At 44.9% G+C, this 26,977-nt stretch overlaps 1 protein-coding gene and 1 long non-coding RNA gene across 4 annotated transcripts in view; one reads left to right on the top strand and one right to left on the bottom strand.

Moving 5' to 3' along the window:
- The window catches only part of mtr (5-methyltetrahydrofolate-homocysteine methyltransferase), a 30,823-nt gene extending 6,227 nt beyond the window's left edge, over positions 1–24,596 (top strand). For 2 of the 3 annotated variants that reach the window (XM_004080726.5, XM_023949371.2), the window contains exons 4-33: positions 3,106–3,175; positions 3,249–3,341; positions 4,984–5,090; positions 5,973–6,032; positions 6,345–6,439; positions 6,525–6,625; positions 7,829–7,890; positions 8,183–8,250; positions 8,334–8,413; positions 8,933–9,045; positions 9,131–9,271; positions 11,025–11,210; positions 11,281–11,460; positions 11,901–12,017; positions 12,187–12,327; positions 12,397–12,486; positions 12,973–13,125; positions 15,175–15,282; positions 15,479–15,579; positions 15,835–15,902; positions 17,217–17,337; positions 17,468–17,549; positions 18,313–18,411; positions 18,550–18,625; positions 18,887–19,042; positions 20,733–20,932; positions 21,044–21,244; positions 22,459–22,651; positions 23,014–23,126; positions 23,827–24,596. In XM_004080726.5, coding sequence (XP_004080774.1) covers positions 3,106–3,175; positions 3,249–3,341; positions 4,984–5,090; positions 5,973–6,032; positions 6,345–6,439; positions 6,525–6,625; positions 7,829–7,890; positions 8,183–8,250; positions 8,334–8,413; positions 8,933–9,045; positions 9,131–9,271; positions 11,025–11,210; positions 11,281–11,460; positions 11,901–12,017; positions 12,187–12,327; positions 12,397–12,486; positions 12,973–13,125; positions 15,175–15,282; positions 15,479–15,579; positions 15,835–15,902; positions 17,217–17,337; positions 17,468–17,549; positions 18,313–18,411; positions 18,550–18,625; positions 18,887–19,042; positions 20,733–20,932; positions 21,044–21,244; positions 22,459–22,651; positions 23,014–23,126; positions 23,827–23,916 — 3,465 coding nt within the window. In that variant the 3' untranslated portion in view covers positions 23,917–24,596. Of the gene's footprint in view, positions 1–3,105; positions 3,176–3,248; positions 3,342–4,983; positions 5,091–5,972; positions 6,033–6,344; positions 6,440–6,524; positions 6,626–7,828; positions 7,891–8,182; positions 8,251–8,333; positions 8,414–8,932; positions 9,046–9,130; positions 9,272–11,024; positions 11,211–11,280; positions 11,461–11,900; positions 12,018–12,186; positions 12,328–12,396; positions 12,487–12,972; positions 13,126–15,174; positions 15,283–15,478; positions 15,580–15,834; positions 15,903–17,216; positions 17,338–17,467; positions 17,550–18,312; positions 18,412–18,549; positions 18,626–18,886; positions 19,043–20,732; positions 20,933–21,043; positions 21,245–22,458; positions 22,675–23,013; positions 23,127–23,826 lie in introns of all 3 variants that reach the window. The other variant, XR_013651556.1, reaches the window with a different exon arrangement.
- On the bottom strand, positions 1,047–2,458 carry LOC111946388 (uncharacterized). The gene is made up of 4 exons (XR_013651557.1): positions 2,339–2,458; positions 1,591–1,683; positions 1,365–1,461; positions 1,047–1,212 (listed from the first exon to the last, which is right to left on the bottom strand). It is a non-coding gene; the product is annotated as an uncharacterized LOC111946388 (long non-coding RNA).
- Positions 24,597–26,977: the final 2,381 nt, after the last annotated feature.

Raw genomic sequence — 26,977 nt, 5'->3', positions numbered from 1 at the left:
CAGGCTATGCAGCTAAGCTGTGAAGATACTAGCGACATGGTGGCTAAGCTAAGGCAGTAAAGATGGATCACGACTACGTGACACACCCACCTGCAGGTAAGGTTGTTCATAATGTGTTTGGTTAACGTTAGTCAACTATGTGTACCGTTATTGGATACATGCATTTCTACCTGAACAAATTAATATTTATAATAAAAGATGTTCATGCTCTCACCTATTTTAATTACATGTATTTAATCACTTTTGAGCATTTTGTCATTTTGTAATTTCCTTAACAAAAATAAATGAAATGTATTTGTAATTAAATACTTAACATACTTTTCAAAACGTGATTACTGTGTTGTGTTGAAAGGTAGCATTAATATATTAAGACTGATTTTTAATTTCTTTATCTTCACAGGTGCTCTGGATGAGGCTTTGGATTACATCCATGACTTAGAAGCCAAGTTCCTTTGCTGGAGCCAGGAGACGATGTCATGGCGGACAAAAGTTCCTCGTTCAAGACCTCCTCACTGACATTGGATCTAAGATCATCATTCCACCTTTTAAGCTTTCAGCTCAATTCAGCAAGGAGGAAACAGAACAAACCGCAGCCATCACCCGCCTCAGAATTATAGTGGAAAGAGTGATCAGTAAGATAAAGTCCGTTCACATCAGGGACTCTCCTGTGCCGCTCACACTGATGGGCGGTGTGAATCAGATCTGGCTTAACTGCCGTGTTTTGGGAAATTATCATGGACTTTTTTGTTTTGAAGAGTGAATTAATGTTTGGTATTTAAATAATGTATAATGTGCAAATAGTATGGAAAAATTTAGTGTTTCCACATATTCTTAAAATCTAATTAAATATAATTGCTATATTCTTAATATTTTTCTGTTGAAATGTGACTTTGACTACACAAAAAAATTAGATGAACAAATAAAACAATTTTGGTCAAAATTGTGCCTCATTTAATTTTTTGGTATGCGTAACAACAACTGATTAATCACAACTCAAATAACATCAAACATTTACAATAAAAAATTACATTACAGATCAACAGTAAGACAGAAGGCTGAACTGATTGTTAAAGACAAGATAAGTGTAATTTAAGGTATGCATTCATGTATTTGCCATAATATATATCCAAGTTCTCTTTCATTCCATCTCAGGGGGCTGCACCTGGCATAATCTGCTTCCAGATGCCATCATATATGGATCTGGCTGTGGTCCTACACAAGAGAAACACAACACACAAAAGTTAGACATAAGTGCATAACTACATTTAAATTTAATTCATTATATCTGCTGTAATGATAATTTGGTTAGTCATAAGATTAGAAAAAAAAAAAACTTGCTCACAAAGCAACAAAAAGTTAATTACCTGTATATGCCTTGTACAGTGTGGACCTCAGACCGTCCCTGCCAACTGTTTTGGGCCTTTGCACCACCAGCTCACTAACCGGTTCAGGATGGATTCCCTTATAAGTAAAACGCAGAAAGCAATTACAGTCTGTAGTCACTACTGGGGGTGTTTTTATAATAATTTACAGTTCTTATGGATACACATCCGTTCTTAAAAAATAATGACAATATGATCACAAACCCACCTGTGCTCTTGGTCTGTGCCGTCTTTGCAAGTCACTCGTGCAGGACAGGGTGGGTGGAGCAGCCTGCAGACCCAGCTGTGAATAATGTGCGCTCTGGAACAGGATGGCAAAAGGATGTCATTGCAGAATCCTTTAGCAGCCACACAACTGCAGGAGAAAGCTTTCAGGTTGGCACTTAATGCATCCAGCGATATCTAGACACAATAAATTAAATAGGTTACAGTTAAGACATACTTATGTTGCTACATCAATGTAACATGAAACTATAACTTTCAGTAGGGTGACCAGATTTGAGTTGGTAAAAATGAGGGGTGAAGTGAGTTTGTGAGATATTTCATCGAGAGTAATTGGTGTTCAGAGCTGCATACATGAAGCAAATATGATTACATTTCATCTATGTTCAATGTTATTTTATTATAAGTATCAAAAGAGAGGACATGTCCAGGAAAAGAGGACTTCTGCTTACCATACTTTCAGAAAAATAATACTAGTAAGTGAAGAAAGTGCCGCAACCGCAGCAAAAAGAATGAACACGCATACGGGCAACTTAACATTTCTTATTTACAGCTTCACCAAATTTTTGGGTGTTATGTTAATCTCATGCCTTTTCACTTAAACATACACACAACATATTCACTGCGATGTGTTATGCCTTATATTACAAATTAATAACACCAGGATTTACAGTTGACGTAAACACACAGAGTTACCGGTGATGCGGCTATGGCTAAAGCTAGCTGAAGCTTACCTTGGTAATGGTGGATAAACTCTTCGTGGACGAATTTATATCCCTTGTCCAATTTGTTTCCTTTAGTGGACGATTGCATCTTCACACTCTTCATCACATCGGTGCTGGTGAACTTCGGAACACAACTCAGGCTCTTCGAAAACACTCTAGGCTCTGCCATTCCTCTGCCAGCGAAGCACAAACCGGAACTAGGTTTACACGTTGATGACGTACTTCCGGTTTTTGCGAAAAAGGTCTATTATCACCCTCCTACCCCCCTCTCTCTAACGTCCCTCTCTCTTCTCTTCTTCCCTTCTTTCCTTTTCCGTCCGGTCCAACACCAAAGATCTTCAGACATGTTTGAAATTAATAAAGTTTGGCCTCAATTACAAAAGGGGTTTATTCAGTCATACCTTTGGTTTGTCTGAAGATTAATAACCCCTCTTGTTAAAGTAAAATATGTCCAACACAAGAGGCTCTCATCTGTCTGCCCAGCTGTTGGACAGGACAAGTTAAAAAAAAAAAAAAAAAAAAAAAAGTCCGTGTTTTGACAGTGATTACCAGTTCCTACTGATCAGACTGTCTTTTTGGGAAAGCCCCCTCGTGAGCAGTTATGGTCACATGATCTGGTTTGTGAAGGCCGTTTACATTGACTAGAAGAGAATGGAAATAAAGTGGATTATTTGGCTTTGACCTCACAGTGAACAGCATAGCAGCATCAGCTGGAACTGTTTTCAGTCAGTGTCGTTGATGCGCGTCGCTCCACTAACCCACCTGTGCGTCTGCAGGCTTATCTTCTTAACCGGAGATCGGCAGAGCTCGCAAGGAAGGCGGCCGATGATGTCACCAAACAAACCGGTGAGCTGGAGCGCCTCGGGTGTGACGCCTCCCTGTGGTCGACACGAGCCGTAACCTGTGTTTGTGCCCCCAGGTGTGAAGCGCTTTGTGGCGGGAGCGTTGGGTCCCACCAACAAAACCCTGTCGGTTTCACCGTCTGTGGAGAGACCGGACTTCAGGAACATCAGTAAGACGGCAAAAGCGATCTGAGCATCATTCATGACAAAAAGGTGTAGGAGTCTCCTGTAAGACCAAACAAGCCCTGTGGTGTGAGAGAACTTCCTTCAGGCTTCGCTCTGGCAGCTCCAACCCACAGCTTTTCACGTTCTCGTCCTTCCTCTGGTCCTGTCCAAACCACTGCCTTCTTCCTCTTCATCCTCCAGGAGAGCATTCACATCTCCAGCTCTTCCCCCTGTATCCCAGCAGCCCTGGCCTCATCCTGAGATGCTTTTCCTTTCATTCTGGCTGAAAGTCTTCAAGCAATAAGCATCTAAACGTAGACCTAAAACCAACACGCCCTCCTTTTCATTCCAGCTAAACGAGCTTGCTCTTCTTCAGGACAGCTCCTGTCTATGCTTTAGTCACATGCACTCATACAGGGGGTAACCAGAACCAGTGTCGCAGGGTTTTGGGTCCAGGAGGGTTATAGAGAGGAGTGGCTGCACCTTCAAGGGAGCACCGGGGTGTGTTTCAGTTCCCTTGAGGTTTGTGTGGCCACCTTAAATGAAACACGTGTGTCATGAAGTATTTGTAGGGCTAATGGAAGTCACACACCCGTATGACGTACTGGAGCGCGCACGTACAACGTGAACGGCACTTACAGGCCCCTTGCAAAGGGTTTTAGGGAGTTTAAAAAATCCAAACGACGTGCCTGCGTCTCACCTACGTCACCCTGACTTATTACCGTAGGTGTTTAAGTGTTAGCTGCAACCTGTTGCCCGCAGCCTGAACATTTTTACCGTAGATCGTAACATTTTCTGCAGGCCTGAAAAGGTTTGCCATTTCTTCCCCACAGACGAGCCGTATCCACCCATCAGGGCAGTTTTAAGGTCATGCACCGTTTGATGAGCCTGTCGAGTGAAAATGTTCATGCACGTTATTTCTCTACACGTATGCTGCAGGCGTTGAGCCTCCAGGGAATGGCGAGACACACCTGCGGCCCCTCATCACTACGACCCAAAAACCTGCAGCACCCGTACGGCTCGTGGGTCTAAGGCTGTAGGTCTTCATCAGCTTTGAGTTCTACTTTTGCTCACCTGAACACACACGTCTGGTTGCCTCCTCTGTATCAGGTCCCTGCAGACACTCGTCTTACTTCTCCTGTACTGGTTTAGTTTCCAGTAGCTTCCTGTCCATCAGTAGTTCTCATGGGGGAGCGGTTTATCCGGGCCTTTTCCTGATAAGTCGTACAGAAATGTTCTGACTTGTAGCAGGATATATTTTCTGCATTTGTCCAACAATCTTTCTACGGTCTGACTAACTTGTGGTTACAAATGTATCATCCAGTCAAACAGTTCATTCCTTCCAAGGAAAAGAGCAGCGTTTCTCACTGATCTCTTCAAACTGGGAGATCAGATTTCCCATCTGGGGTCCAACAGTTTGAGCGCGATAGACGGTGTCGAAGTGTGTCACCGCCATGCATCAGCTGACTCTGTCCTGTGGAGAAAACAAACCGTTCAGCTGCATTTCCATTGCAGTGGTTGGTTGTGTACATACGAGGATTTTTCTCTCTGACACATTAGGATGGGAAATCCCAACAACAACAGCAGTTTAAGCAGTGACACGTGTCTGAGCGTAAAGCTTTGAAGTGCTGTCGGCTCTTTCCGCAGCATTCGATGAGCTGGTGGAAGCCTACTCGGATCAAGCCAGAGGCCTGCTGGACGGAGGAGCAGACATTCTCCTTGTTGAAACCATATTTGACTCTGCCAACGCCAAGGTATCCCGTCATTGTTTTCAGAAACTGAAGAGGGATTATGGCTGGTTCTGGGGAAATCTGTTACCAAATGGGCCGCAGTACAGATCAAAACAGTGTTGTTTGAACTGTGGAAAAACTCTGGAAGTCTTCTGTCAAAACCATTAGTTTGAAATGGTGAGAATTTCCATGCAAAAACCACATTAGATGTTTTAAATCAGGGATCAAAAACTCAGCAACTCTGCTGGAGAATTTGTACAGACAAGGATTCAAACCAAAGACACAGCTCTTCTGGGACGCCATCCACTGATCTATATGTGAAACGCTTTGGTACAAGATACCCCCAACTGCTCTGATGACGTATCTAGGGTACTTAGAAGCAACTGTATATAAAATGGACCAAAATATAATAAAAGTTCTTCTTGTGGCAGCAAAGAAAGCCATAACAGAACTGGCAAAAGGCTGCAGCAATGGAGAGACTTACTTACAAACTAAGAATGAAAGAACAGTTTGTGAAGGACTGGACGTACAAAACAAGACGTGGTTATGACATGTATTGAACTTTGTATTCAGTTTCCTGGAAAGGGAAAAATCTCAACCTGACCGACTCCATGCACCTCCTTATATGGAGTTTTCTTTCCCAAGGTTTCTAGCTTTGTTCATGTGTTGGTAAATAAAATAAAAAGATAGCATTAGTTTGAACTGGAAACTTTATTAATTCACCTCTGTTCAGTTTAATCAACAGTTATTGAAAACAACCGTTTTGATTGCCACGTGAAACTTAGCTTTGAGGTGACATCTAAACATGAAACGGATGCTAAATGAAGGTCTACAGTGAGAGCAAACCTTTGCCTGTAAGTGAAAGCAGCATCTGTTTCTAACTGCTGTGTTCTCGTCTCTCTGCAGGCCGCCCTGTTCGCCATCGACCTCCTTTTTGAAAAGGGCTATGAGAGGAGGCCCATATTCGTACGTCATGTTGTCCTCATCTTTGCTTAAGCTGCCATATTCCACTTAGAAAATGTTCAAATTGAAGAAGCTTGTGTAGAGTTTGACCTCATTCATTCATTTTGGAGTCAGTTTAGCCAATGTTGCTGTTTAAGGTCCTTTAACGTCCAATAAAAACCAAATAAAATAAAAATGTTTGCATTTCCATATCCAGTTAAAGTGTTAGCTGCAGCTTATTTCCTGTCACCACACGTCGGTCATGTATTTGTTCATTAGCGTGTCCTGATGTTTATCGGCTCGTGCTGGACTCCTTTGCCGTTTGTCTCTACGCAGATCTCGGGGACCATCGTTGACCGGAGTGGACGGACGCTGTCGGGTCAGACAGGAGAGGCGTTTGTTGTGAGCGTCTCGCACGCCAAGCCCCTGTGGTGAGCGTCACAAACCCGAGTCCTGGTAACAAGAGCAGCGGGAAAACCCCACAGTAACTGGGATCCGCCCTTCCTTCTGCTGCAGCATCGGGCTGAACTGCGCGCTGGGGGCAACAGAGATGAGGCCGTTCATCGAGGCCATTGGAAAGAACACCACAGCCTTCATCATCTGCTATCCTAATGCAGGTAAGTCAGTCATCGAGTCGCTCACAGGTTAAAGCTAGAAAAGCACGAGAAAAGCTTGGCATATGGACTTCAGGTGTTCTTCCTTGAAACGTTTCACCGCTGAACCCAGTGGCTTCATCAGTCTGAGTGGCGCTGGTTCAAGCCTCGTGTTTTCTCCAGATGGGTCTCCAACATTCCTGTTGATTTGGGGGAACAAAGTAGAGAAACCAGAGTCAAAAGCCTCTCCTTGGCTCCATCACGGGGGGGGTGTCAGGTGTGATCATGATGGGAGTTTTGGAGCGGACCAAATCCCAGCCAACAATCATGTGACGGGGCCTGGAGGAATTACATGAGACTTTTGGCGTTCTCCACTGTTTGGTTCTTTTCTTTGTTCCTCTTAACGAGCCATGCAATTGTAGGGATGTGGGTGGGTTCATGTGGGACTTGAACCCAGCACCACTCAGACGGACGAAGCCCCTCGGATGAAGAGTGAAACGCTACAAAGAAAGAAGAGCCAGAAGTCCAGACTCATGCCATGACTCAACTTTAAAGACCCACTATCATAAAAAACGAGTTTTTTGCTGTTTTTTTTTCTCATGATGGAGGAATTCAATGAAGAAAATAAAATTAAAACTTTTTATTCCCGAGTATTTCTTTATTCAAATTGTGATGAATCAGGCGCAGATGAAGAAGTGGAAAAAGTTTGTCTCCTTGCTCCGCCCCTTTCTGATCATCCACCTGCCGACAAATGGATCCACAAACGTCTTTGTTTTCCTCGTCTGGGCTGGAATCTGGATCAGAACCGTTTGGATGGATGGCTCTGATAACGCTGAAATGCTCTGAAAACGCTCACTTTTGTTACACCACTAAGTTTATAACTCTAACCAGACAAACTGGAATTACACTGATATCTGCTGATACGTCGCCCATCCCTACTGCCTTTGGAGTCATGTCTGCACTCACACTCTTTACCTCAGGAATTCGCTGCCTTAGATAGGAACGTCTCAACAAAGACTGGATAACTGGGAGGAGTCTGAGGCGGGAAGGGTACCAGCGGTTTGCATGGACCTCGGTCAGGGAGGGTGTCAGACAGCTGAAGGAGCATTTCAGAGACCTTATTCCCTCCAACACGTCTCCCCTTAATGAGGGAACCTGGACCAATCAGGAGAGTTCCAGCCTTAGGATGTTGAAGCTCATCTCTTGACTGTCTCCTCCTCCTCTTAGGTCTCCCCAACACGTTCGGAGGATATGACGAAACTCCTGAAGTGACGGCTTCTCATTTAAAGGTTCGTCTCTCATCTCCAGTGTTCTGCTTCTGTTTTTCTAATCATTCCTGCTATTCCCAAACACATCCCATTTAAACAGAACCGCTCAGCCTGAACTGTCCTATTCTGCATCATTGATCAGAGGAGAAGTGAACCAGCAACCGTCTGATTGACAGATCCCTCTAAACCCCATGTTTTCTATTCCTCTCACTTTCTGAGAGAGTGTTTTAAATCAGTGAAAACGGGAAAGGCTTTGTCTGCGGCCTGCCTTTGCCGTTCAGCTGACTGTGCTGCCACATGTGTGTGTGTGCAGGATTTCGCCACGGACGGCCTGGTGAATGTCGTAGGGGGATGCTGTGGGACCACTCCGTCACACATTAGGTTAATATCAAGTCGGTAACCAAGAAAAATGGCAGTCAGGAGATTTTCCAAGGTTTCATTTCCCTCTGCCCCCCCCCATGCAGAGCCATATCTGAGGCAGTCAAACACCGTCAACCCAGAGTCCCGCCTACTGCTATTTATGAAGACTACCTGCTGCTTTCAGGTAAAGCCTTTCAATTTGACTTTCCTCTATAAATGCTCTGTTTTCCCCCTGCAGGTTACATTTGATCTTAGCTGAACCCTTTTGATGGGAATTCTATAATATCGACCATAAAAAGTTCATTATCTTTTCCTGATCGAACACTGGCAGCATATTAAGGCGGCGTTCATACCAATAGAGGTCCTGCGGCGGCATTTAGAGACCCGAAATCCTGCTTTTCTTAAGCCTGTCAGAGTAAACTTTATTTATATGTGGTAGACCTGCACAATAAATCACAAATTTATTGTTATCACGATATCAAGCTGTGCAAAGAAGAAGATTTGACTGGAAATACCACATATTGTTGCAGGTCTGTGATGGATCCTCAGCTGTTGCTTTTGCGTGCCTGCAATGCCACAGCTTTTCCTAACATTTGGGACTGTTTGAGCTGTGGTTTGTAAAGCTCTGGCTCCCACTTCAAAGTGTCTTTAACACAGATTGGTGGGAGAACCTCCAGCTCCAAAAGCCTTTTCTCTGCCCTAGGTTTGGAGCCCTTCAAGATCGGATCCCACACCAACTTTGTGAACATTGGTGAGCGCTGCAATGTGGCCGGCTCACGGAAATTTGCCAAGCTGATCCTGGCTGGACACTACGAGGTTTGTGCTACCAATTTGCATCAATGATGTAAACATGGTCCATTGACAGGAGGCCAGTGAGCCTTTGTGCCTCGTGTGGTTTTAGGAAGCGTTGTCCATCGCAAAGGCCCAAGTGGAGATGGGGGCTCAGATTCTGGACATCAACATGGATGAGGGCATGCTGGAGGGACCAAAGGCCATGGCCCGCTTTTGTAACTATATAGCATCTGAGCCAGATATCGCACGGGTAAGGAGCCATTACCATTTTAATGTTTGAAGGCCGACTGCAGGCCTGCTTGATGTTGTCAGAAGAATGTTTAGGAGCCCAGCAAAGGTGCCTAGACCTGCTCCTGTCCAATCAGCTTTTCCTGATTATCTGAGATGCTTCGGTGTCTCCAGATACATTTATTCCTTCCAGTGTACACGGGTCATGGTTCTCCGGTTTGGTATTGTCGGAACATCTCATCAGGGAGGTGTTCAGATGACATTCCTGCCAGTGCAGCTCTACTGTGAGCACTCCTCCGGGTCTGAGCCTCACTTTGTGTAAAGGCAGCTGGTGTCTGCCACTTGTGTCCTCCAACCTAGCTGTTTGTGTAAAATGCACCATGAGTGAACTGTGAACCGAACATCGACAGACTTAAACTTCCCCGTTGGAAGTGATACATGCCCACCCTGAAAGGGGGGGGTCTTCCTTTATCCAGCAGAGAACCATGGCGCTCACATTGGAGATCACAGCTGCTTCAACTGCAAACTGCTCCATCAAAAGTTTGAGCACTACTCAGAGTAAAATCCCATATAAAGTCCCCATTTAGTCTGCCGTCATGTGCAGCACCTTGTTCCCTTATCGCAGTTCGCCTATCGCCGTTTCACTGCTTTTCAGTGCAACTTTACCTTCTTTTTATTTCTACACTGGGAACTGTGTTCTGTGTTCTGATTGGCTTGTCAATCAATCCAGTGTGGCGTCTCCTACACAGAACGTATCCAGTTTGCCAAATCAGCATGAATCTTCATGGTGATCAGATCTTTGTTTTCATAATCCCGTGATGTTGGACGCATTTTTCTTTAAAAGTTTGAACAAGAGAAAGTGTGAACTTTTTAATTTCTCGCCATTGTTGTTGCACTGAGGACTTTATAGGTTTTAAAAAGAGGACTGCAGTCTGACCCTCCACCACCACCTACCTGCGATTATTATTACCTATATGCAAATCAGTGGCACCCCCCACAGGGGACATCTCTAGAGTAGCACATCTAGAAGAAAGTGACCCCAAATCTTTGGGAACTAGTATATATTTTTATAGAAACCTTTCCTTTTTAGATTTATCTGCCTAGAGACACAAAGACTGGTTGGTAATGTCAGATATAGATAACTGTCTGTTCTCTTTATTGACTGTTTTTTAATTGATCACTTTTTCGTTTATACATAAAACTACCTGGAACATGTTTTTTTTTGGAAAATAGTTTCAATTCTCAGATTTGATGTGATTTTCTGAGTGAAGGGTTCTGTTGACTTAACCCTGCAACACTTTGGCTATAAAAAGTTACACCATCACTTTTGCCGGGTAATTCTTTACCTGATATAATGTATCCAACAAAAAGTACGTGTCATAAAAAATAGACCAAAACACGCGATAAATCAGAGCGGGTTTCTTTATTTCCAACCGTGGTAAGTGTAGCAAAATGAAAAAGAAAAACATGCTCAAAAATACTGAAAAAAATTTGAGAACAAAAAATAAAAAAAAGAAACTAGAAACTTGGTCTCTGGTCCACCCGTTCCTGGGACATGTGAGACTTCCCTGGTGAAGCCACAGACTCCTTGACAGCCGACAGTCATGTCAATAGTTTTGCTCGGGTGAAAATCACCCGGCGATGGCGCTCTAGGGTTAAACGGAAATGGACCAATCGTTGGGTGGGCCTCCCTCTAGGATCTATTACCCTCCATGTGCCCCCCTTGAGAGTTGATGTCCAGATGGAGACACGTGCTTGTGTCTTTCCTCCACCAGGTCCCTCTGTGCATCGACTCCTCAAACTTCGCCGTGATTGAGGCGGGGCTAAAATGCTGCCAGGGGAAGTGCATCGTCAACAGCATCAGCCTGAAGGAGGGAGAGGAGGAGTTCCTGCTCAGGGCTGCCACCGTGAAGCGCTATGGAGCCGCTCTGGTGGTCATGGCGTTTGACGAGGAGGGACAGGTGAGGGGGCGCGTCGCCCGCATCCATTAAACACACGGCTTTATTTTGACGCGTCTGATGCCGTTCTCAGGCCACGGAAACCAACCGCAAGATCCAGATCTGCACTCGTGCCTACACACTGCTAGTCAACCAAGTGGGCTTTGATCCCAACGACATCATCTTTGATCCCAACATACTCACCATTGGGACGGGAATGGAGGAACACAACAACTATGCCGTCAACTTCATCCAGGCCACCAGGCTCATCAAGGTGCTGGAGCTGCTGCCCCCAGCAACCACACACCTTCAGCTGTTAGACCCCTGTGCTGGCTGTTGGCTGTCGGTTTGTCCACTATAACCCAATCAGCTTGATGCATTTGATCAAGCTGATATGAATTACTCTCCAGTCTATACATGGAAAGAAACAGAAAGACTGTAGATGATCAGCCTCACTTTGTTTTTGCTCAATGTCAGTCAATCGATCAATGAATTAATCAATTTGTCTGCTATTTGTAATAGTTAAGTCACGTTGGAAGCTACAAGTGCAGGGCTCCCCACACAGATGAAGCATAAATAAATAAATTCGAAGCACTTGATAAAACCAATTAAACACAAGGCTGTAAAGAGTGTCCTGTGCTCTGGTCCGTGTGTGAACTCACATGTCTGGGGATCTGTCTTAACGAGTGAACTGGGCCGTTTTCCTGCACTCAGGAGACCTTACCGAGGGCCAGGGTGAGTGGGGGTCTTTCCAACCTGTCCTTCTCCTTCAGAGGCATGGAGGCCGTCAGGGAAGCCATGCACGGAGTCTTCCTGTACCACGCCATCAAGGTAAAGATGGCTACCGCCTGTCCAGGCCTCACGCTCACATACATGCTACACATGATGCGTGTCCTAAGACCCTGCTCATTAGAATTTTGGAGATGAGTGTTTTATTTTGATAGTTTTACTAAATAAAAGGTTGTTTTCTTTTCCTGCCTGTGGATCTGCGTTTGGTCAGGATGGAATGGACATGGGCATCGTGAATGCTGGAAGTCTACCGGTCTACGATGACATCGATAAAGAGCTGCTGCTGCTGTGTGAAAACCTGATCTGGAACAGGGACGCAGATGCAACAGAGAAGCTCCTGGCCTACGCTCAGGTGAGGAAAGGTGCACATCTGCTGCTCGTGTGTGCTGGTTACCTGACAGACCATCGCTCGCTTCCACAGAACATCGTGAAAGGCGGGAAAAAGGTGGTTCAGACGGATGAATGGAGGGAAGTGAGCGTGGAGGAGAGGTTGGAGTACGCTCTTGTTAAGGTGAGGCAATTGTTTGGCTGGATTTAGGTAAAAACCTGTCCTCCTATTTGATAATGCTGGTAGAGGGAGGCCCACACCCTGCAGTATCAGCTTCACCTAAATGCTGTATTTACTGAGAAAATATGAGACATAAGATCCCAAAAAGATTTAAATTTCTTTACTCAGATGTGTCTTTTGCTCTGATCTTCCTCTAGAAATGAATTCTTATTTAAATGTTTACATTGAATTTACATTTGAAGGAGTTCAAATCAAAATTCTGTTTAGAATATTTGAGAAATGAAGTTGTAACAATAAATATTTAGTAATAATTCACTGAAAGAAATGCTTTTTACACATGGAATTATTAAAACCTGATTGAATTGAGACAAAAAGCATTCACTAGTCGTGAGGTAAATGCTGTTTGTTTTAGAGGGTGACTTGCAGGTCGTAAAGTCTCGGATTCTCCTGACTGAGTGTTTTTGCTGCTTCCTGCACTGTTGCCGTCAGGGGATCGAGAAGTACGTGGTGGAGGACGTGGAGGAGTGCCAGGCTCAGGTGAGCCGCTACAAAAGACCCATCCACATCATCGAGGGCCCCCTCATGAATGGCATGAAGATGGTGGGAGACTTGTTTGGAGCTGGGAAGATGTTCCTGCCACAGGTACCAAGTTTCTTTGTTCCACCGTCAGCACAATATTTTTCTTTTATTCCTCACTGACACAATGGGTTCATCTGGAAACCCGTAAGACGCTCGACTCGATTCAATTCAACTCGTCTTTCTTAACAGAGAGTTTTGTCGGATACCGCAGACCAACTCCTGTCTGATGTTTTCTGTTACACTGATCGTGTCACCATGGGTTCTTATGCGTTAAAACGGGTCTGGTCCATGGCGAAACATCTACTAGATTTAAACATCCCATAAAACTATCAACAAGAACATGGAGCTCTGAAGAGATGGTGAGGCTCAAATCACGACTTTTGCAACACTGCAGGCGTGTCAAAGTAAAACACAGAGTAAAACTCAGGGTTAAAATCAAGTGTTTTCACTTTTTCCCTACAATAAATTCTAATGAAACCTTTCCCACCGGCCAACTACAGACTAAATAAATATTTATACTAGACGACGTGTCTGTTCAGTGCAAAAGTGAAATCTGGATTAAAGTTCAGTTTGTTACATTAGGAAGCAGAACTGACAAAGGTTTATAGCTAAAACAACATTAAATAGAAGAAAATCGGTTTCATTATTTTCTAAAGTTCTCTGTAGATGCGTTTTCTGGACTTGTTTCTTTGACGTGTTTTTCTACAAACCAAAAACAGGGAAATCTAATTTCTTCTTGGAGGAATCTTGAGGGTCAGCTACAGAACAAGTTCATCTCTGTAAAGCTGCGTTCACACCGCCGTCGCTGCCAATGCGCTTTCCAGCAACCCTTTCCAATGAAACCTCTTGTCATGGCGTGTTTTGGGCTTCCGTGTTCAATATTCACCCACATTTTTAAGACCCCACCCAGGCTCAAAACGTGCAACCATTGAACGGGCTTTGAAAGCTAAACCAGGTCAAACGGGGCCTCGGATTTGGTAGTGATGGATGGATGGATGGATGGATGGATGGATGGATGGATGGTGTCCTTTTTAATTCACAGCAGGAACCGGCCGTTTGTAAATTGGTCATTCAAATATTACTAATGGTTGACACCAAGTCTGTCATAAATCAGAACAGAGCTGAGGAAGATTCACCAGATTCATCCCGCTTTAACATTTGGCACCAAGCCTCTTCCAGCTGTCATGGCCTGAACAGACGTTCAAGAACCTGCGTTTACCGCCTTCTTGAACACGCCTCACACGCACGTGAACATAGCACTCAACATCAGAGTTTGAACTGAGCGAATCCTCAGGCTTGAATGAAAGTGTTACTGAGTCAGAACCTTGGATTGTGTACGAAAACTGGACCGAGCGAGCGTGACGTCAACCAATAGAAAATGACTTGTATCCGTTCAGTCGCCATGTTTTTCACGATACGGATTTCACCATGTTGGATCCAAATGACGTTGGTAAGCAGTGATTGGTCCGAGTCAGACTGACTCAATGTTTCTATGGCAACCACTCTCACCAAGAAAGAGTGAACTCGTTGGAAGGCCACACCCCTACCACTTGAAAGCAGGCTGCATGAAATCCGTCAAACGTTTTGACCGACATGTGGGGGCCAGCAGGCTCCACCTACTTTTATAGAGGCTCTCTGATTGGTTAGTTGATAACTTGAAAAACTAGTAGTGCAGAAATTATATCATAAAGACATATAGGGCGTCAAGTAGATGTTAATAAAGGGTATCGGAGCCAGAATGGTCGCCAGTAAAATGACTTAAGTAACAGCTTCTCTATAGAAGTCTATGGGATTTTGGCTCAGTCCAGTTCTCATATACAGTGAATGTTCAGGCTACTCCTATGATGATTTACCTTCATCAAAGGGGAGCTCCGGCTGACATGTTTGCAGTGTAACGTGTGAATTGTCGTGTAGGTGTTGTGTTTGAGCACACTAACACTGTTTGATTGTTAAAAAAATAAATAAATGTCCCCACAATTCATTTAGGACATTTTTCATGTTAAATTGAACTTCTAACAATGGTAAACAGTCAAAATTAACTTCAGTTAGGATGTAAAAGATGAAAATGGTGCATTTCTGCAGAGAAAGCGTCACACACGCTTGTGTCTGCAGGTGATCAAGTCGGCTCGTGTGATGAAGAAGGCAGTGGGCCACCTGATCCCTTTCATGGAGAAGGAGAGGCTGGAGCTGATGGCGGCATCAGGGTCTGCAGAGGAAACGGTTAGTCTGACTGTGAACCTGATCAGTGAAAGACAGGAGTCCTGAGGATCTAATGGTGAACAGTCCGGTTCAGGGTTCACGGCTGAATCCAGCTGACAGGGACCTGATTCAAAGAAGAGTATTTTGAGGAGTTGAGACGTGCAAAGGATCGAATGATTCAGGCGTGAAGGTCCTCAGCAGTCCTTTTCGTCTGCAGAGTCCTTATCAGGGCACCATTCTTCTGGCTACGGTGAAGGGAGATGTCCACGACATTGGGAAGAACATTGTGGGCGTGGTGTTGGGATGCAACAACTTCAGGTGAGGGGAGTGTCATGGTTTGTATCTGAAATCCTCTTGCTGCTGTGGATTTTAGCCTTTTAACCCGCTTTCTGTGTACTGTCATGGGATCATTTCCTCGTCTCTTTATTGGGAACACTCCGGGACTCCTGTCTCTGGTTTTCTATCCATCATATTCTTGTCACCTGAGATGTGGGAGCTCACAGGACGGAGCAGCAGTGCTTTGCCTCACAAACCCCTGCTGCTCCTGGTGACCCCCTCTGTGGCCTTTTCCAGGGTCATCGACCTGGGCGTGATGGTGCCCTGTGACCAGATCCTCAGAGCGGCAGTGGCTCACAAAGCTGGTAGGACGTCAGTCTGCAGCGCACGTCACTCATTGTGAAGAGAGGATTTATGACTCACCTCTGCTGTTTAGTCCTTAAACATCCTATAAGATCTTCAAACTACAGCAGGAATAGAAACGAATAAAAACACATTTAACAATTGGAATGTTCTCTCTGTAAACTAAGCATTAGATAGGAAGCTGAACACCTTTTTTAAATTATTATAGGATGGCCTCACATTTTTTGGCAAAATATGAGATTTGGCGATTTTCACGTTTTCCCAAAATATGGGACACTAAACCTTTCTGCAAGTGATCGGCATGTTTTGTTGACCTTTGACCTCGGGAAAAGGCCGCCATCTTTCATTAAAGCAAAAAAAGCACCTTTTGTGGCAGCTGCAAAGGAAAACTCTTCCTAGGGATTCTTCATCCAGCTTCTATAACTCCAAACTTCTCGGTCGTCATTAGGAAGCAATTTAACGTATCGTTGTTCAAATGTAAAGCGTTGGATTGGCTGAACAAAATATTTAACGTTGGATATGAACATATAAGGAATGTGGGCGTGGTTAACAAATAACCTTCGTTGCTATGGAAACCCAAGAATTTACTTTTGCCAACTCATCTAGAACTCACGTCAATGGGGTCAGAATCCCCTGGTGGCCATAATTGTTGGTTGGTAAAATGGTTGCTATGGAGACCAAACTAAAATGGTTGGGTTTTTTTTCCATCAATTTGTAAAATTGAGTGCGTGTAGCAGCTACCCGGCAAGTGGTGCCGGGTAAATGCCGGGCGAGGGGCGACGCCTGCGGGCGTTACAACGCCGCTTACGACTTTTATTGTTCTAAAAACTGTTATTCCAAAAAGGGTTTCTTTACCAATCAAGTACATTTTGGCGAGAAGTGGACTTCAGTAAACCAAGCAATGGATACATCTGTCAAAGGGGCAACTATTTCTAATATATTATCAGCCACCGAGGTCATTTCCACGCAGACGGACAAAATCCCATCAGATGTCTCCCAACATTTATTAGTCCCTGTTCCATTTGTCTCACTGAGATCGGTAAATAAAAGAATACTTCAGTCCAAACCGGAACCAAATGTGTTGAAAAAAGCTTCCTGGAACCTCAGATTCCTCAGATGAGCCGATTCTCGTTGGACTTATTGGAGTCCAGATTCATCTTTCATTTGATTGAGTCATTGAGCAGAGTTTGTCTTTTGTCATCTGAAAATGATTTCTATTTAAATCAAGTTATGTTTCAGCCTGTACCGTCAGGGAAAACATCGTTTTCTGTTGTTTCTCTGTATCAAATCTTTGTTCTGCTGTCATTCCACTGCAGACATCATCGGTTTGTCGGGCCTCATCACTCCGTCTCTGGATGAGATGATTTACGTGGCCAAAGAAATGGAAAGACTTGGAATGAGAGTGCCATTGCTGATTGGAGGAGCCACCACCTCAAAGTAATGTTTGCGCTTTCGTGGATGGGTTCAGGTCTGAGGTGGTGACGGGTTTCCGACAAATGGGGACCTTTGAGTTTCTGCTCCTCCCCCGGTCCTCCTCTGACGGCGCTGTGTGTTCTGTGGCTGACAGGAGACACACGGCGGTAAAGATCGCGCCGCGGTACAGCTGCCCTGTGATCCACGTGCTGGACGCCTCCAGGAGTGTGGTTGTGGTAAGAACGCTCATGCTGCTTCAGGGGAAGATGGCGAGGATCTACAAACCAAAAAAATAAACAGACGTTAGGAGAAACAGGAGGACATCGGACCAAAGTCATAATAGGAAATGTTAGGTTTGACTTTCTTGCATTTTCCAGTTCAAGCAAATCTGCTGCATCAGGAGGATCATAGTTGGCACAGGATGTACTTTATTTTGAAAGGAACACAAACGAACTAAAGCAAAATTAATTTATTTGATTTATACAGAAAATTATAACAATGAAATAAATGGCTTACAAACACAAAACGTGAATGTTTGGACTTTGCGGCTCTGGCTTGGTTTTAGTCAGTAAGAAAGTGGACCAGATGGCTGTTTTGGCAGCAAAGCTGAAGCAAACCTCATGTGTCAACTTGAGCTGAATGAGACACTAATCTGAAAGCTCTGTTGATGATCATATATATCTATTGGGACAAATAAGGGATCTGTCAGTCACAGATCCTACAAACAAGCAAAGGTTCCTCACAGACCTGTGACTTTTTCTTTAAGAACCTCCTCGATCCTCCGCTCGTTACCAGACTTTGGCCATAAACCAAACCAAAAAAACAAAGAAATCCTTTAAAAATCCTCTCCTGGAGTCTTAATCTACGTTCTTCTCCTCATTGTCAAAGTGTAGCAGAGATGAGCGTCACAGACCAAACCCATCTTTAGGACTTGCACAATCTGTGATGTGTATTAAAGTCATTCAAATGCTTTCCTTTGAGCTGCTTCTTCTGTCTCAGTGCTCACAGTTGCTGGACGAGACCATGAAGGAGGATTACTTTGAGGAGCTGAAGGAGGAGTACGAGGAGGTCAGGCTAGAGCACTACGACTCCCTGAAGGTGAAGGAGCCCTAACATCTGATCCATTCACTATATCACTATAGACCTGTTGATGGATGGTCTGTACTCTAACTGCTGGTATTTGAATACAGAAGGGTTTTCTTGGAGTTTCATGAGCATGTTGGTCTTTTGTTCCAGGATCGCAGGTATTTGTCTCTGTCTGAGGCCAGGCAGAAGGCTTTACACCTTGATTGGTCCTCCATGCCAGCACCAGGTGAGCTGACAGAGACCCAGCCACACCCACCCACCCAGTTCAGGTCAAGGTTGATGCCAAAGTGACCTGAAGTTAGTGCGTTTAATCTACGCTCAGAAAGGCTTTAGAATGATTAGAAAACAGATCTGCCCCTGAAGTTTTGGCAAATCTTCTAAATAGATCTTCCAGTTACTAACATGCCTTCTACGCTCAGTCCTTTAAAGTGTTGGTCTGATGTAAAAGGGTGGTGATGAAGTCTGCCTCCCCGTCTTTCTGCTGCAGTGCTCCCTCAGTTCCTGGGCACCCGCGTGTTCGAGTGTTACGACCTGCACCGTCTGCTGGACTTCATCGACTGGAAGCCTTTCTTTGATGTGTGGCAGCTGAGGGGCAAATACCCCAACAGAGGGTTTCCCAAGATCTTCAATGACAAGACTGTTGGTGAGGATCTTCATCTGTGGAGAATCCAAGTGTACTTTCACCGCCCACTTTATTAGGTCCACCTTGCTGGTACCGGGTTGGACCCCCTTTAGTCTGTAGAACCACCTTAATCCTTGGTGGCATCGATTCAATAAGGTTCTTGAGACATTCCTCAGAGACTTTGGTCCATGTTGACATCACAGCATCTGTCGGCTGAGCATCCATGATGCCGATCTCCCATTCCACCACATCCCAAAGGTTCTCTATTGGGTTCTGGTGACTGTGGAGGCCGTTTGAGTCCAGAGAACTCATTGTCATGTTCTAGAAACCAGTCTGAGATGATTCCAGCTTGATGACATGGAGCCTTATCCTGCTGGAAGTAAACATCAGAAGATGGTCCACTGTGGTCAGAAAGGGATGGACATGGCCTACCTGAGTGTTGTTAGTCCCTACCTGATGTTGTGTGTTGAGCGTTTTCCGACCCTGGTCCTCGGGGGACAACGTCCTGCATTGTTTCAAACCTCCCCTGCTCAAACACACCTGCTGCCATTGTCAGGCTGCTGCAGAGCTCGATGGCGACCTGACTCAGGTGTGGTTATGCAGGACAGTGTTCCCCGAGGACCAGAGTCTGGAAAACACCGGTTTAGCGGAGTTCTTCAACCGACGTCAGACCAAAGCAGCCCAGCTATTTCAGTCTGTCCCCGGTTCACCTCCAGAAGTGATGTCAGAGGAGAGTTAGCGGCTGTAGAGTCCCGTATGAGATGGGACGGTGTGACATCTGAGGGCTGATGCTGCCAGCGTCTTCATCTTCATCACAAAGTCTGGATTTAAACCAGCCGCAAACATTTGACAGAGAATCAAGATTCAATCAAATATTTGTGAAAACGTGTAAAAAGGACATTTATGAATTTTCCAACAGCAATGGAGAATAAGACAGGAAACTGTAAAGAAACGTGAGTAAAGAAATGTTCCTATGTGTTAAAAAAAAAAGACACGTGGAATCAGGATTTATGTGAAAACAAAATCTTTTTGCCCTAAAAAATGATCTCAGACTTGGTTTAGTTCTCAGTGTTCTGATGAAATTCCATACAAAAAATCTCTAAAGTTGCTTTTATTAAATCATTTACAAATTAAAAGTAACTTGATTTCATTGAATCTTCATCATATGTCAACAATAATAATATAAAAGTACAAAATCTACTGTTTTCCAATTTATATATTTTAACTAAATTTCTTGCAGTCGCATTTTAATTAAAAATTGTTTTTTCAGCTTAAAATACTAAAGGCAGTGGTGTGACTGTTTTAAAGTCCTGTTGTGATCTAAACACTTTGAACGGTGCGTTCAGGCTCACAGCAGTGACTCTGGTGCTTAGTGTCAACAGCATGGAGGGAAAGGAGACGTCCTGCTGTTCTACTGTTTATCTTGAGCCACTGAAGCCAAGCAGGAACTGAATCTTTGAGGAATTCACGTCTTTTACCCGTAAACACTCGGCTGAAGCTCACCTTTTTCTGGGCCGAGCAGAATAAACGGCAGCATCACCAAGCCCACATTCCTGTTGACATTCCTCCAGGTTCTGTGGTTCTTTAGGACTTGTTTTGGTTTGTTCTTCCTTTGGAAGTACAGGAACCGTCTTTGTAAAGTAGAGAAGCTGAGAACCCGTCAGGCGGAGTGTTGACGTCCTCTGAACCTCCGCTGCCGTCTGCTCCAAAGGTCCGGAGGCTCGCAGACTCTTCGACGAGGCTCAGCTGATGCTCAGCGACATGATTGACAGTGGAACGCTGAAAGGGCGGGGCCTGGTGGGGTTCTGGCGTGCGCAGAGTGATGGTGATGACATCCACTTGTACAACCACAGTGAGAGGGTGGGCGTGGACACACGGCCCGTCGCCACGTTTCATGGACTGCGGCAGCAGGTGAGGAAGCCTTTTTCTGCGCGTGTGAATGTAGACTTTCGGGGTGACGTCAGCTGACAGGTGAGGGCTGCGTCTGCCGTGGCTCGCTGACCGTCTCCGTTTCCGCTGCAGGCCGAAAAAGATGGCGCCAGCTCGGAGCCCTACCTCTGCCTTTCTGACTTTGTGGCGCCCGTTGACAGCAACGTCGCCGACTACGTGGGGATGTTCGCTGTGGGAATCTTTGGAGCTGAAGAGCTGAGTCAGCAGTTCCTGGCCCAGCGGGACGATTACAGCAGCATCATGGTCAAAGCCCTGGCTGACCGTTTAGCAGAGGTACCGTCACACCCTAGCGTGTTCAGAACCGTTAAGCTGTTCCAGAACCACCCCGGTGACCTGTGCACAGCTCTGGTTCACTCTGCAGCCTCACGGACGGACAGCTGCTCCACATGAACGACATCCACCTTCCGCGTTCAGGGACTCGAACAGAGACGCATTCCTCTGAAGACCTCTTTGTACTCTGATTACTGAAGCTCACCACACGCCAGCTAGATTAGCAAAACAAGTAAAATAAAAATTAAAGTGGCCATAAATGTTTTATTTTCAAAATAAAGTGATCAGAGCATCATGATGGATAGTTGACTGAGTCTCAGGATCGAAAGAGAAGAACATCAATGCAGTCGGAGCAATCATCTATGAAGTTCAAATCTTCAAGATGTAGACTTCTGTTTAGGAAATGTCTCATTGCCCGTATACTGTTATTTAACTTCCTGATTTTGTTTCCTGAATCTTTTTTTTTCCTTCAGGATCAGTAGTCAGAGTCAGAGTGCTGCTTTAGGCTGTCAAGGAGAAGCTGGTTGTGATGGGAAAATGTTTTTATTCCCTCGCTCGATCACAGTTCACCTTTTACACTCGGAGTGTTTTCAGTCCAGTTTTGGATTTATTTATTCTTTAACAGCACACTGAGTTCTGCGTCCTGATTGGCTGTTGACCTTGTCAGTTCCCTCCATCCCATGTCTGCTGTGCAGAATGTGTTCAGGTCCTGTTTACATAAATATTCAACCGTGATCAGATCTTTGTTTTCACCCTAAAATCCTGGACTTATTCTTCTACGAAGCTTTGAAGCAGAAAAGTGTGAAAATGTTCACATCTGTCTAAGAAAAGTGCAGAAAGTCTGAAGTAATCATCAGAGGTCGACCGCTCTACCTCTGCTCCACGGCCAAAGTTTGGTTTCAAGGTGACATTTTGAAGAAATGTGACCAGAAAGATTATCGTGTTGTTAAAAAGAGACTGGTTATATTCCACACACGGACAAAGAAAGTTCTCATTGGTCCAGGTTTGTGTGAAGTCGAGTTCTGCAGGGAAACGTCAACGCTGTTTGTTTTTTTTGGGGGTGTTTGAACGATCCTTTTTTAATGGGGGATGTCTTTTAGGTTGTGAAGCCCGGCATCAGACACAGACGGGGAAAGTTGGTTCCGTCTTTGTGGAGCGTCTCTGCGTTTCTCTCTCGTCCGTCCACAAGCCTCTCAAAGCCGCGTGTTTTCCTGCAGGCGTTTGCTGAGGAGCTCCACGCTCGCGTCCGGAAGGAGCTGTGGGCCTACAGCACCGAAGAAGCTCTGCAGGCCTCGGACCTCCACAGACTCCGGTACCAGGGCATCCGGCCCGCCGCTGGCTACCCCAGCCAGCCCGACCACACGGAGAAGATCACCATGTGGAACCTGGCCGCTGTGGAGGAGAAGACGGGTGAGAGAAACACCAGCTACTGGGTAAAATGGTGGATTTTATTTGCTTAGTTCCAATAATCTGGAATACTCGTTAAAGACCCACCCAGATGAAAACTCAGAAATGTCCTTTGAATCATTTTCTCTATTGTTGTCCTCCGTGTTAAAAACACCATTTTCCTCCTGGTTTCTGTTGTTGGTCATTGCTGAGCAGTCTGAGAGTTTCAGACAAGTCATCCTTCAGAAATGTCTGTGCCGTACGTGGAACAGTCGGTAAACCTGACTTTGGTGATCTGCCTTTGAGCCTTTGGCTGCTCTGGCGACTCTGCGGAGGTGCTATCATGATGAGGTGCCGTGTGGGGTAACTGTGCTGTTTGTGTGCAGGTATCGCCCTGACGGAGTCCCTGGCCATGACGCCCGCTGCCTCCGTGTCCGGACTTTACTTCTCCAACCCTCAGGCCTCGTACTTTGCTGTGGGAAAGATCACCAAAGAGCAGGTCCGTCTCGCTTCCAACCGTCTGTCGTGAAATGTTGGAGACGGCAGAGACGCCGTTCTCACTGTTGCTCTGATGTGATGACTGTTGAATCTGAGCGTGTGCAGCGTTAGCGTTTTCATATTTTCACCAAAGACTGTGGACAAAATCCGCCAAACTTTGACAGAAGCTATGAAGTTTCACGGCGTCGCGCTGCATCTTGGTGGTCCTCTGCAGGTCTGAGCAGAGAGGACCCCCCCTCCTTTAATGATCACCAACGTACACAGAACCAGCAGAAGAAATGGACTCTCTTAGTGAAAATCAGTCCATGAAAGGTGGACTTGGTTCTTCAACAGCATCACTCCAGAAGCCAGTTTGTCTGCGTCGTCACGGTGACACGATCTTCAGTTTCATGAAAAGTTCTGGAAACTTGCGCGTCTACCCACAAACCCTCAGGCTTACTACAAAATAAAGGCCTCTGCTTTTAACCGCAGTGTCTCAGAAAGTCAGCAGTCAGTGAGGTCATGTGATCCGGTGGGGTTGAGAGAAGCTTCCTAGCTGGTTCCTGAGACGGAAAGGGTTAAAACTGTGCCGGTCTGGATCCGGCTCCCAAATCTCCATCCGTCTGTTCATTTGTCTGTTTCCGTTGACCAAACGACCTCTGTGGACTTTCTGGTTCCTGTTTGGACACTGACCCGCCGTTCTTCTGTCTGGCTCCATGCAGGTGGAGGATTACGCCCGGAGGAAAGAGATGAGCGTGGAAGAGGTGGAGCGCTGGCTGGCTCCCATCCTTGGCTACGAGCAGGAAGATTAGGGTGTGGAGGGTCGGGTTTCCCGCCCCGTTCCGACCTCCACAGCCTCAAACTGGCTGCTTGGTGCCGGAAAACGTGTGACCGGAAGGACCGATCCACTCAATAGTCTTAACACCCAAAACTGAAAGAGGTCCATCTGTTTCCAAACTGACCCTAGATCTGCTCTTAAGGTGAATCTGGCAGACGTCCAGATCATTTGTGTTTTATGTTTTAAGGTTTGGGCTTTTAAAGTCTTACGTTTTTTATTCCTAAAACCAGAAAAGTACGCACAACCCTCGTAGCTTGAAAGCTGAACATTAAAAACATTTGAGAAACTGTTTTACCTGATGCAGGTTCACATCCAAACATGCTCACCTGCAGAGCTGCTGCACAGGTGACACCAGAACTGGAACCTCCCTGACACGTGCTGCCCTCTAGTGGCGCCGCAGGTGAGCTGCTGAAGGTCTGCAGGTGATTCCTGCCTCACGATGATGACTAATCTAACATTTAAGCTGTTTGGAAAACTAAAAATGTATTTTTTAAATTCTATTTTTAAAATTACATTTAGTTTTTTTAATTGAATATTTAAAAAACAGGAAAAAACAGGAAAAATGGACTTAGCACTTTTGTCATCATGATTTTATACTGTTTTTGTAATTTCTAACACTGTTCAAAACAATAAACTCATTTCTCTCTAAATGAACACAGTCCAGTTCTAAAGCTAACACTCGAGCCAAACAAAAAACTCGCTGTTTTTTACCTTCAGGTGCTTTCATGTTCAGACCTCAGTTGTGTTGTTCCAGTATGATGGTCAGTAATGGGGAGGAAACGTTCAGGTGCAGATGATGCTTCTCAAAGCTCAGACATGTGGCTTGATGCTGATGAAAATGGGCTGCAGTCGTTCACTTTTCAAACGCATCAATGTTGACTTTCTAGTGATGGTGGCATCTAATATGTTAAAGACTGTCCAGTTAAGAAATGAGCTTTCCTTGTTTAAATATGGCTGAAAAATCTGGTTTACTATTTGTTCACTTTGACTTTTGACACCATCAACTGCAGCCATTAAACTCAGTTTTTTCTAGTTAGTCGCCACTCTACCAAAGTTTTTTTTCTAAGCCAAAGCACAGACGATGCTAATGTGCAAAGGCTCCTCTGTCTGCACCACATCCAAACACGAGGAGATGCATCTGAATGGATGTTCAGTTAGGTCAAAGTAATCTGAATGCCTTTGAATTGAATTAGTTTGTATCGGGCATTTATTGATTACTTCTGAATACTGGGAAAGACTGGCAAAACAAAACAAGGCATCCTAGAAATAAAAAAATGAATTTTCCTTTAAACAAGCCCAAATATGACGTCAACAAGAATTCTTCCAGACAAAAATTCTAGTCACAAAGATATGTTTTCTTACACTGAGATTATTTTGATACTGAAAAACTTTATTGGTAAGATTTGTCTGGCAGACAGAAAATAAGACATTTTTTCTTGAAACAATGAAATCTTGTTACTTTCTTAAGATTCAGTTATTGCAGTGTATTTTTCATTTGATCAGAGTCTGCTGATAACAAACTGGTGAAATAAATGTTGGAATTTGTTTTCAAAAGCTAGTCAAAATAAATGAGATTCCATTCATCCATTTTCCAGACTTGATCCCTTTCAGGGTCACAGAGATGCTGGAGCCTATCCCAGCTATTGTGGGGTGACGGTGGGTTCCATGCTGGAGCCTAGTATGTCGGTCCAGCCCTATCGCTCACATTCACATTGAGGGACCTTTTAAAATTGCCATGTGATCTATGAGGCATGTTTTGGGTCTGTGGGAGAAAGTTGGAGAAAACGGCCGTCCACTCCACACCGACAGGTCCTGGTGGTCTTTGAACCGGGACCCCCTCACTGTGAGGTGAGGCTGCCACTGCACCACGGTGCAGCCCCGTCATCCCCAGGCAGGTGAGGCTTCGGTTGGAGCTGAAGGAAGGAGTCCCATCTGTCGTCTGTGTTCAGGTCTTCAGCATCAAGAATGCCGTCCTCTTTTCCTGATTTGAATGGGAGATTGTGTTATTGACGTCCTCCATGACGGGTCATGTCGTTTTTCTGATGAGATCTATCATCAGAGAACATTCATATTCGATACTTGTGCTACTGAAAAGTAAAGTAGGGTCCTGCTTTAGCTTGGTTGGCACAGCCATCCCAACGCTCCCAGAGAAGTCAAGATCCTGGCATTTGCTGAAAACTAAATCCAGTCGGAATGCTCCGAGTTGGGTGCCTGGCTAAAATCTGTGGACATTTATGACCTACCAGACATGTTTGATGTCTGGATAACTGCATTCTTCTCTAGATTCTAAGGCACCTTCTCATTTAAGCCAACCCTAGACCCCGAGACCTGAAAAAGCGGGGTCAGTAACTACCTACAGAGATGTCTGGGTCTGCAGAGGTGCGGGATGTGCGAGTGATCACATGACGACCCTCATCCATTCAGAAAGTAAACGCCTACGAGACGAAGGAGGCGATGGCAGCAGGTGGGGATGAACGAATCGAAAGTGTTCTGCACACATGGGTCATCGTGGTCTCCAGGAGGGGAACCTCTGGGGACGTCATCCACCTCAGTGTTGTTTGAGGACGAGCCGGGACTTTTGATCTGAATGGGGACCAGAGCAGCTTTGCTGGGCTGTGTTGAAACCATGGAAACAGCAACAGATGTTTCTTAAATTAATCATTTAAGTAGATTGTCCTGAAGGCTTCTGCAATGTTGATGTCCTTTCTGCCTGAGAGCTGGTTCTCTAACTGCTCTCAGAAAAAAGTAGAGCACTTGAAGTTTGTTTTACGAAGTACTTGAGTATAAGTATTGCTAAAGTAATATAGACCATGTTGTATAGGACGTATACTAACTGAACACTGAAAGTATTTGTATTAGACTAAAATAAATGAATTTTTATCTGAATGTGACATTTTAGGTGACAAAGAATGGATCTTTTGACCCGTCCCCAATGCTTTTCTGCATCCAGCTGCAGACACACCACATGCAGCTGACATGACATTTCTGATAAATCAATTTTAATTGGGTCCGGCACGCTGAAGAGAAACCAGTTG

Source organism: Oryzias latipes, chromosome 19 (genome assembly GCF_053564925.1).
Source record: "Oryzias latipes strain Hd-rR chromosome 19, Olatipes_Hd-rR_3.1".
Taxonomy (NCBI): domain Eukaryota; kingdom Metazoa; phylum Chordata; class Actinopteri; order Beloniformes; family Adrianichthyidae; genus Oryzias; species Oryzias latipes.
Note: the sequence above shows the minus strand (reverse complement) of the source record. Positions and strands in the feature narration are given on the sequence as shown.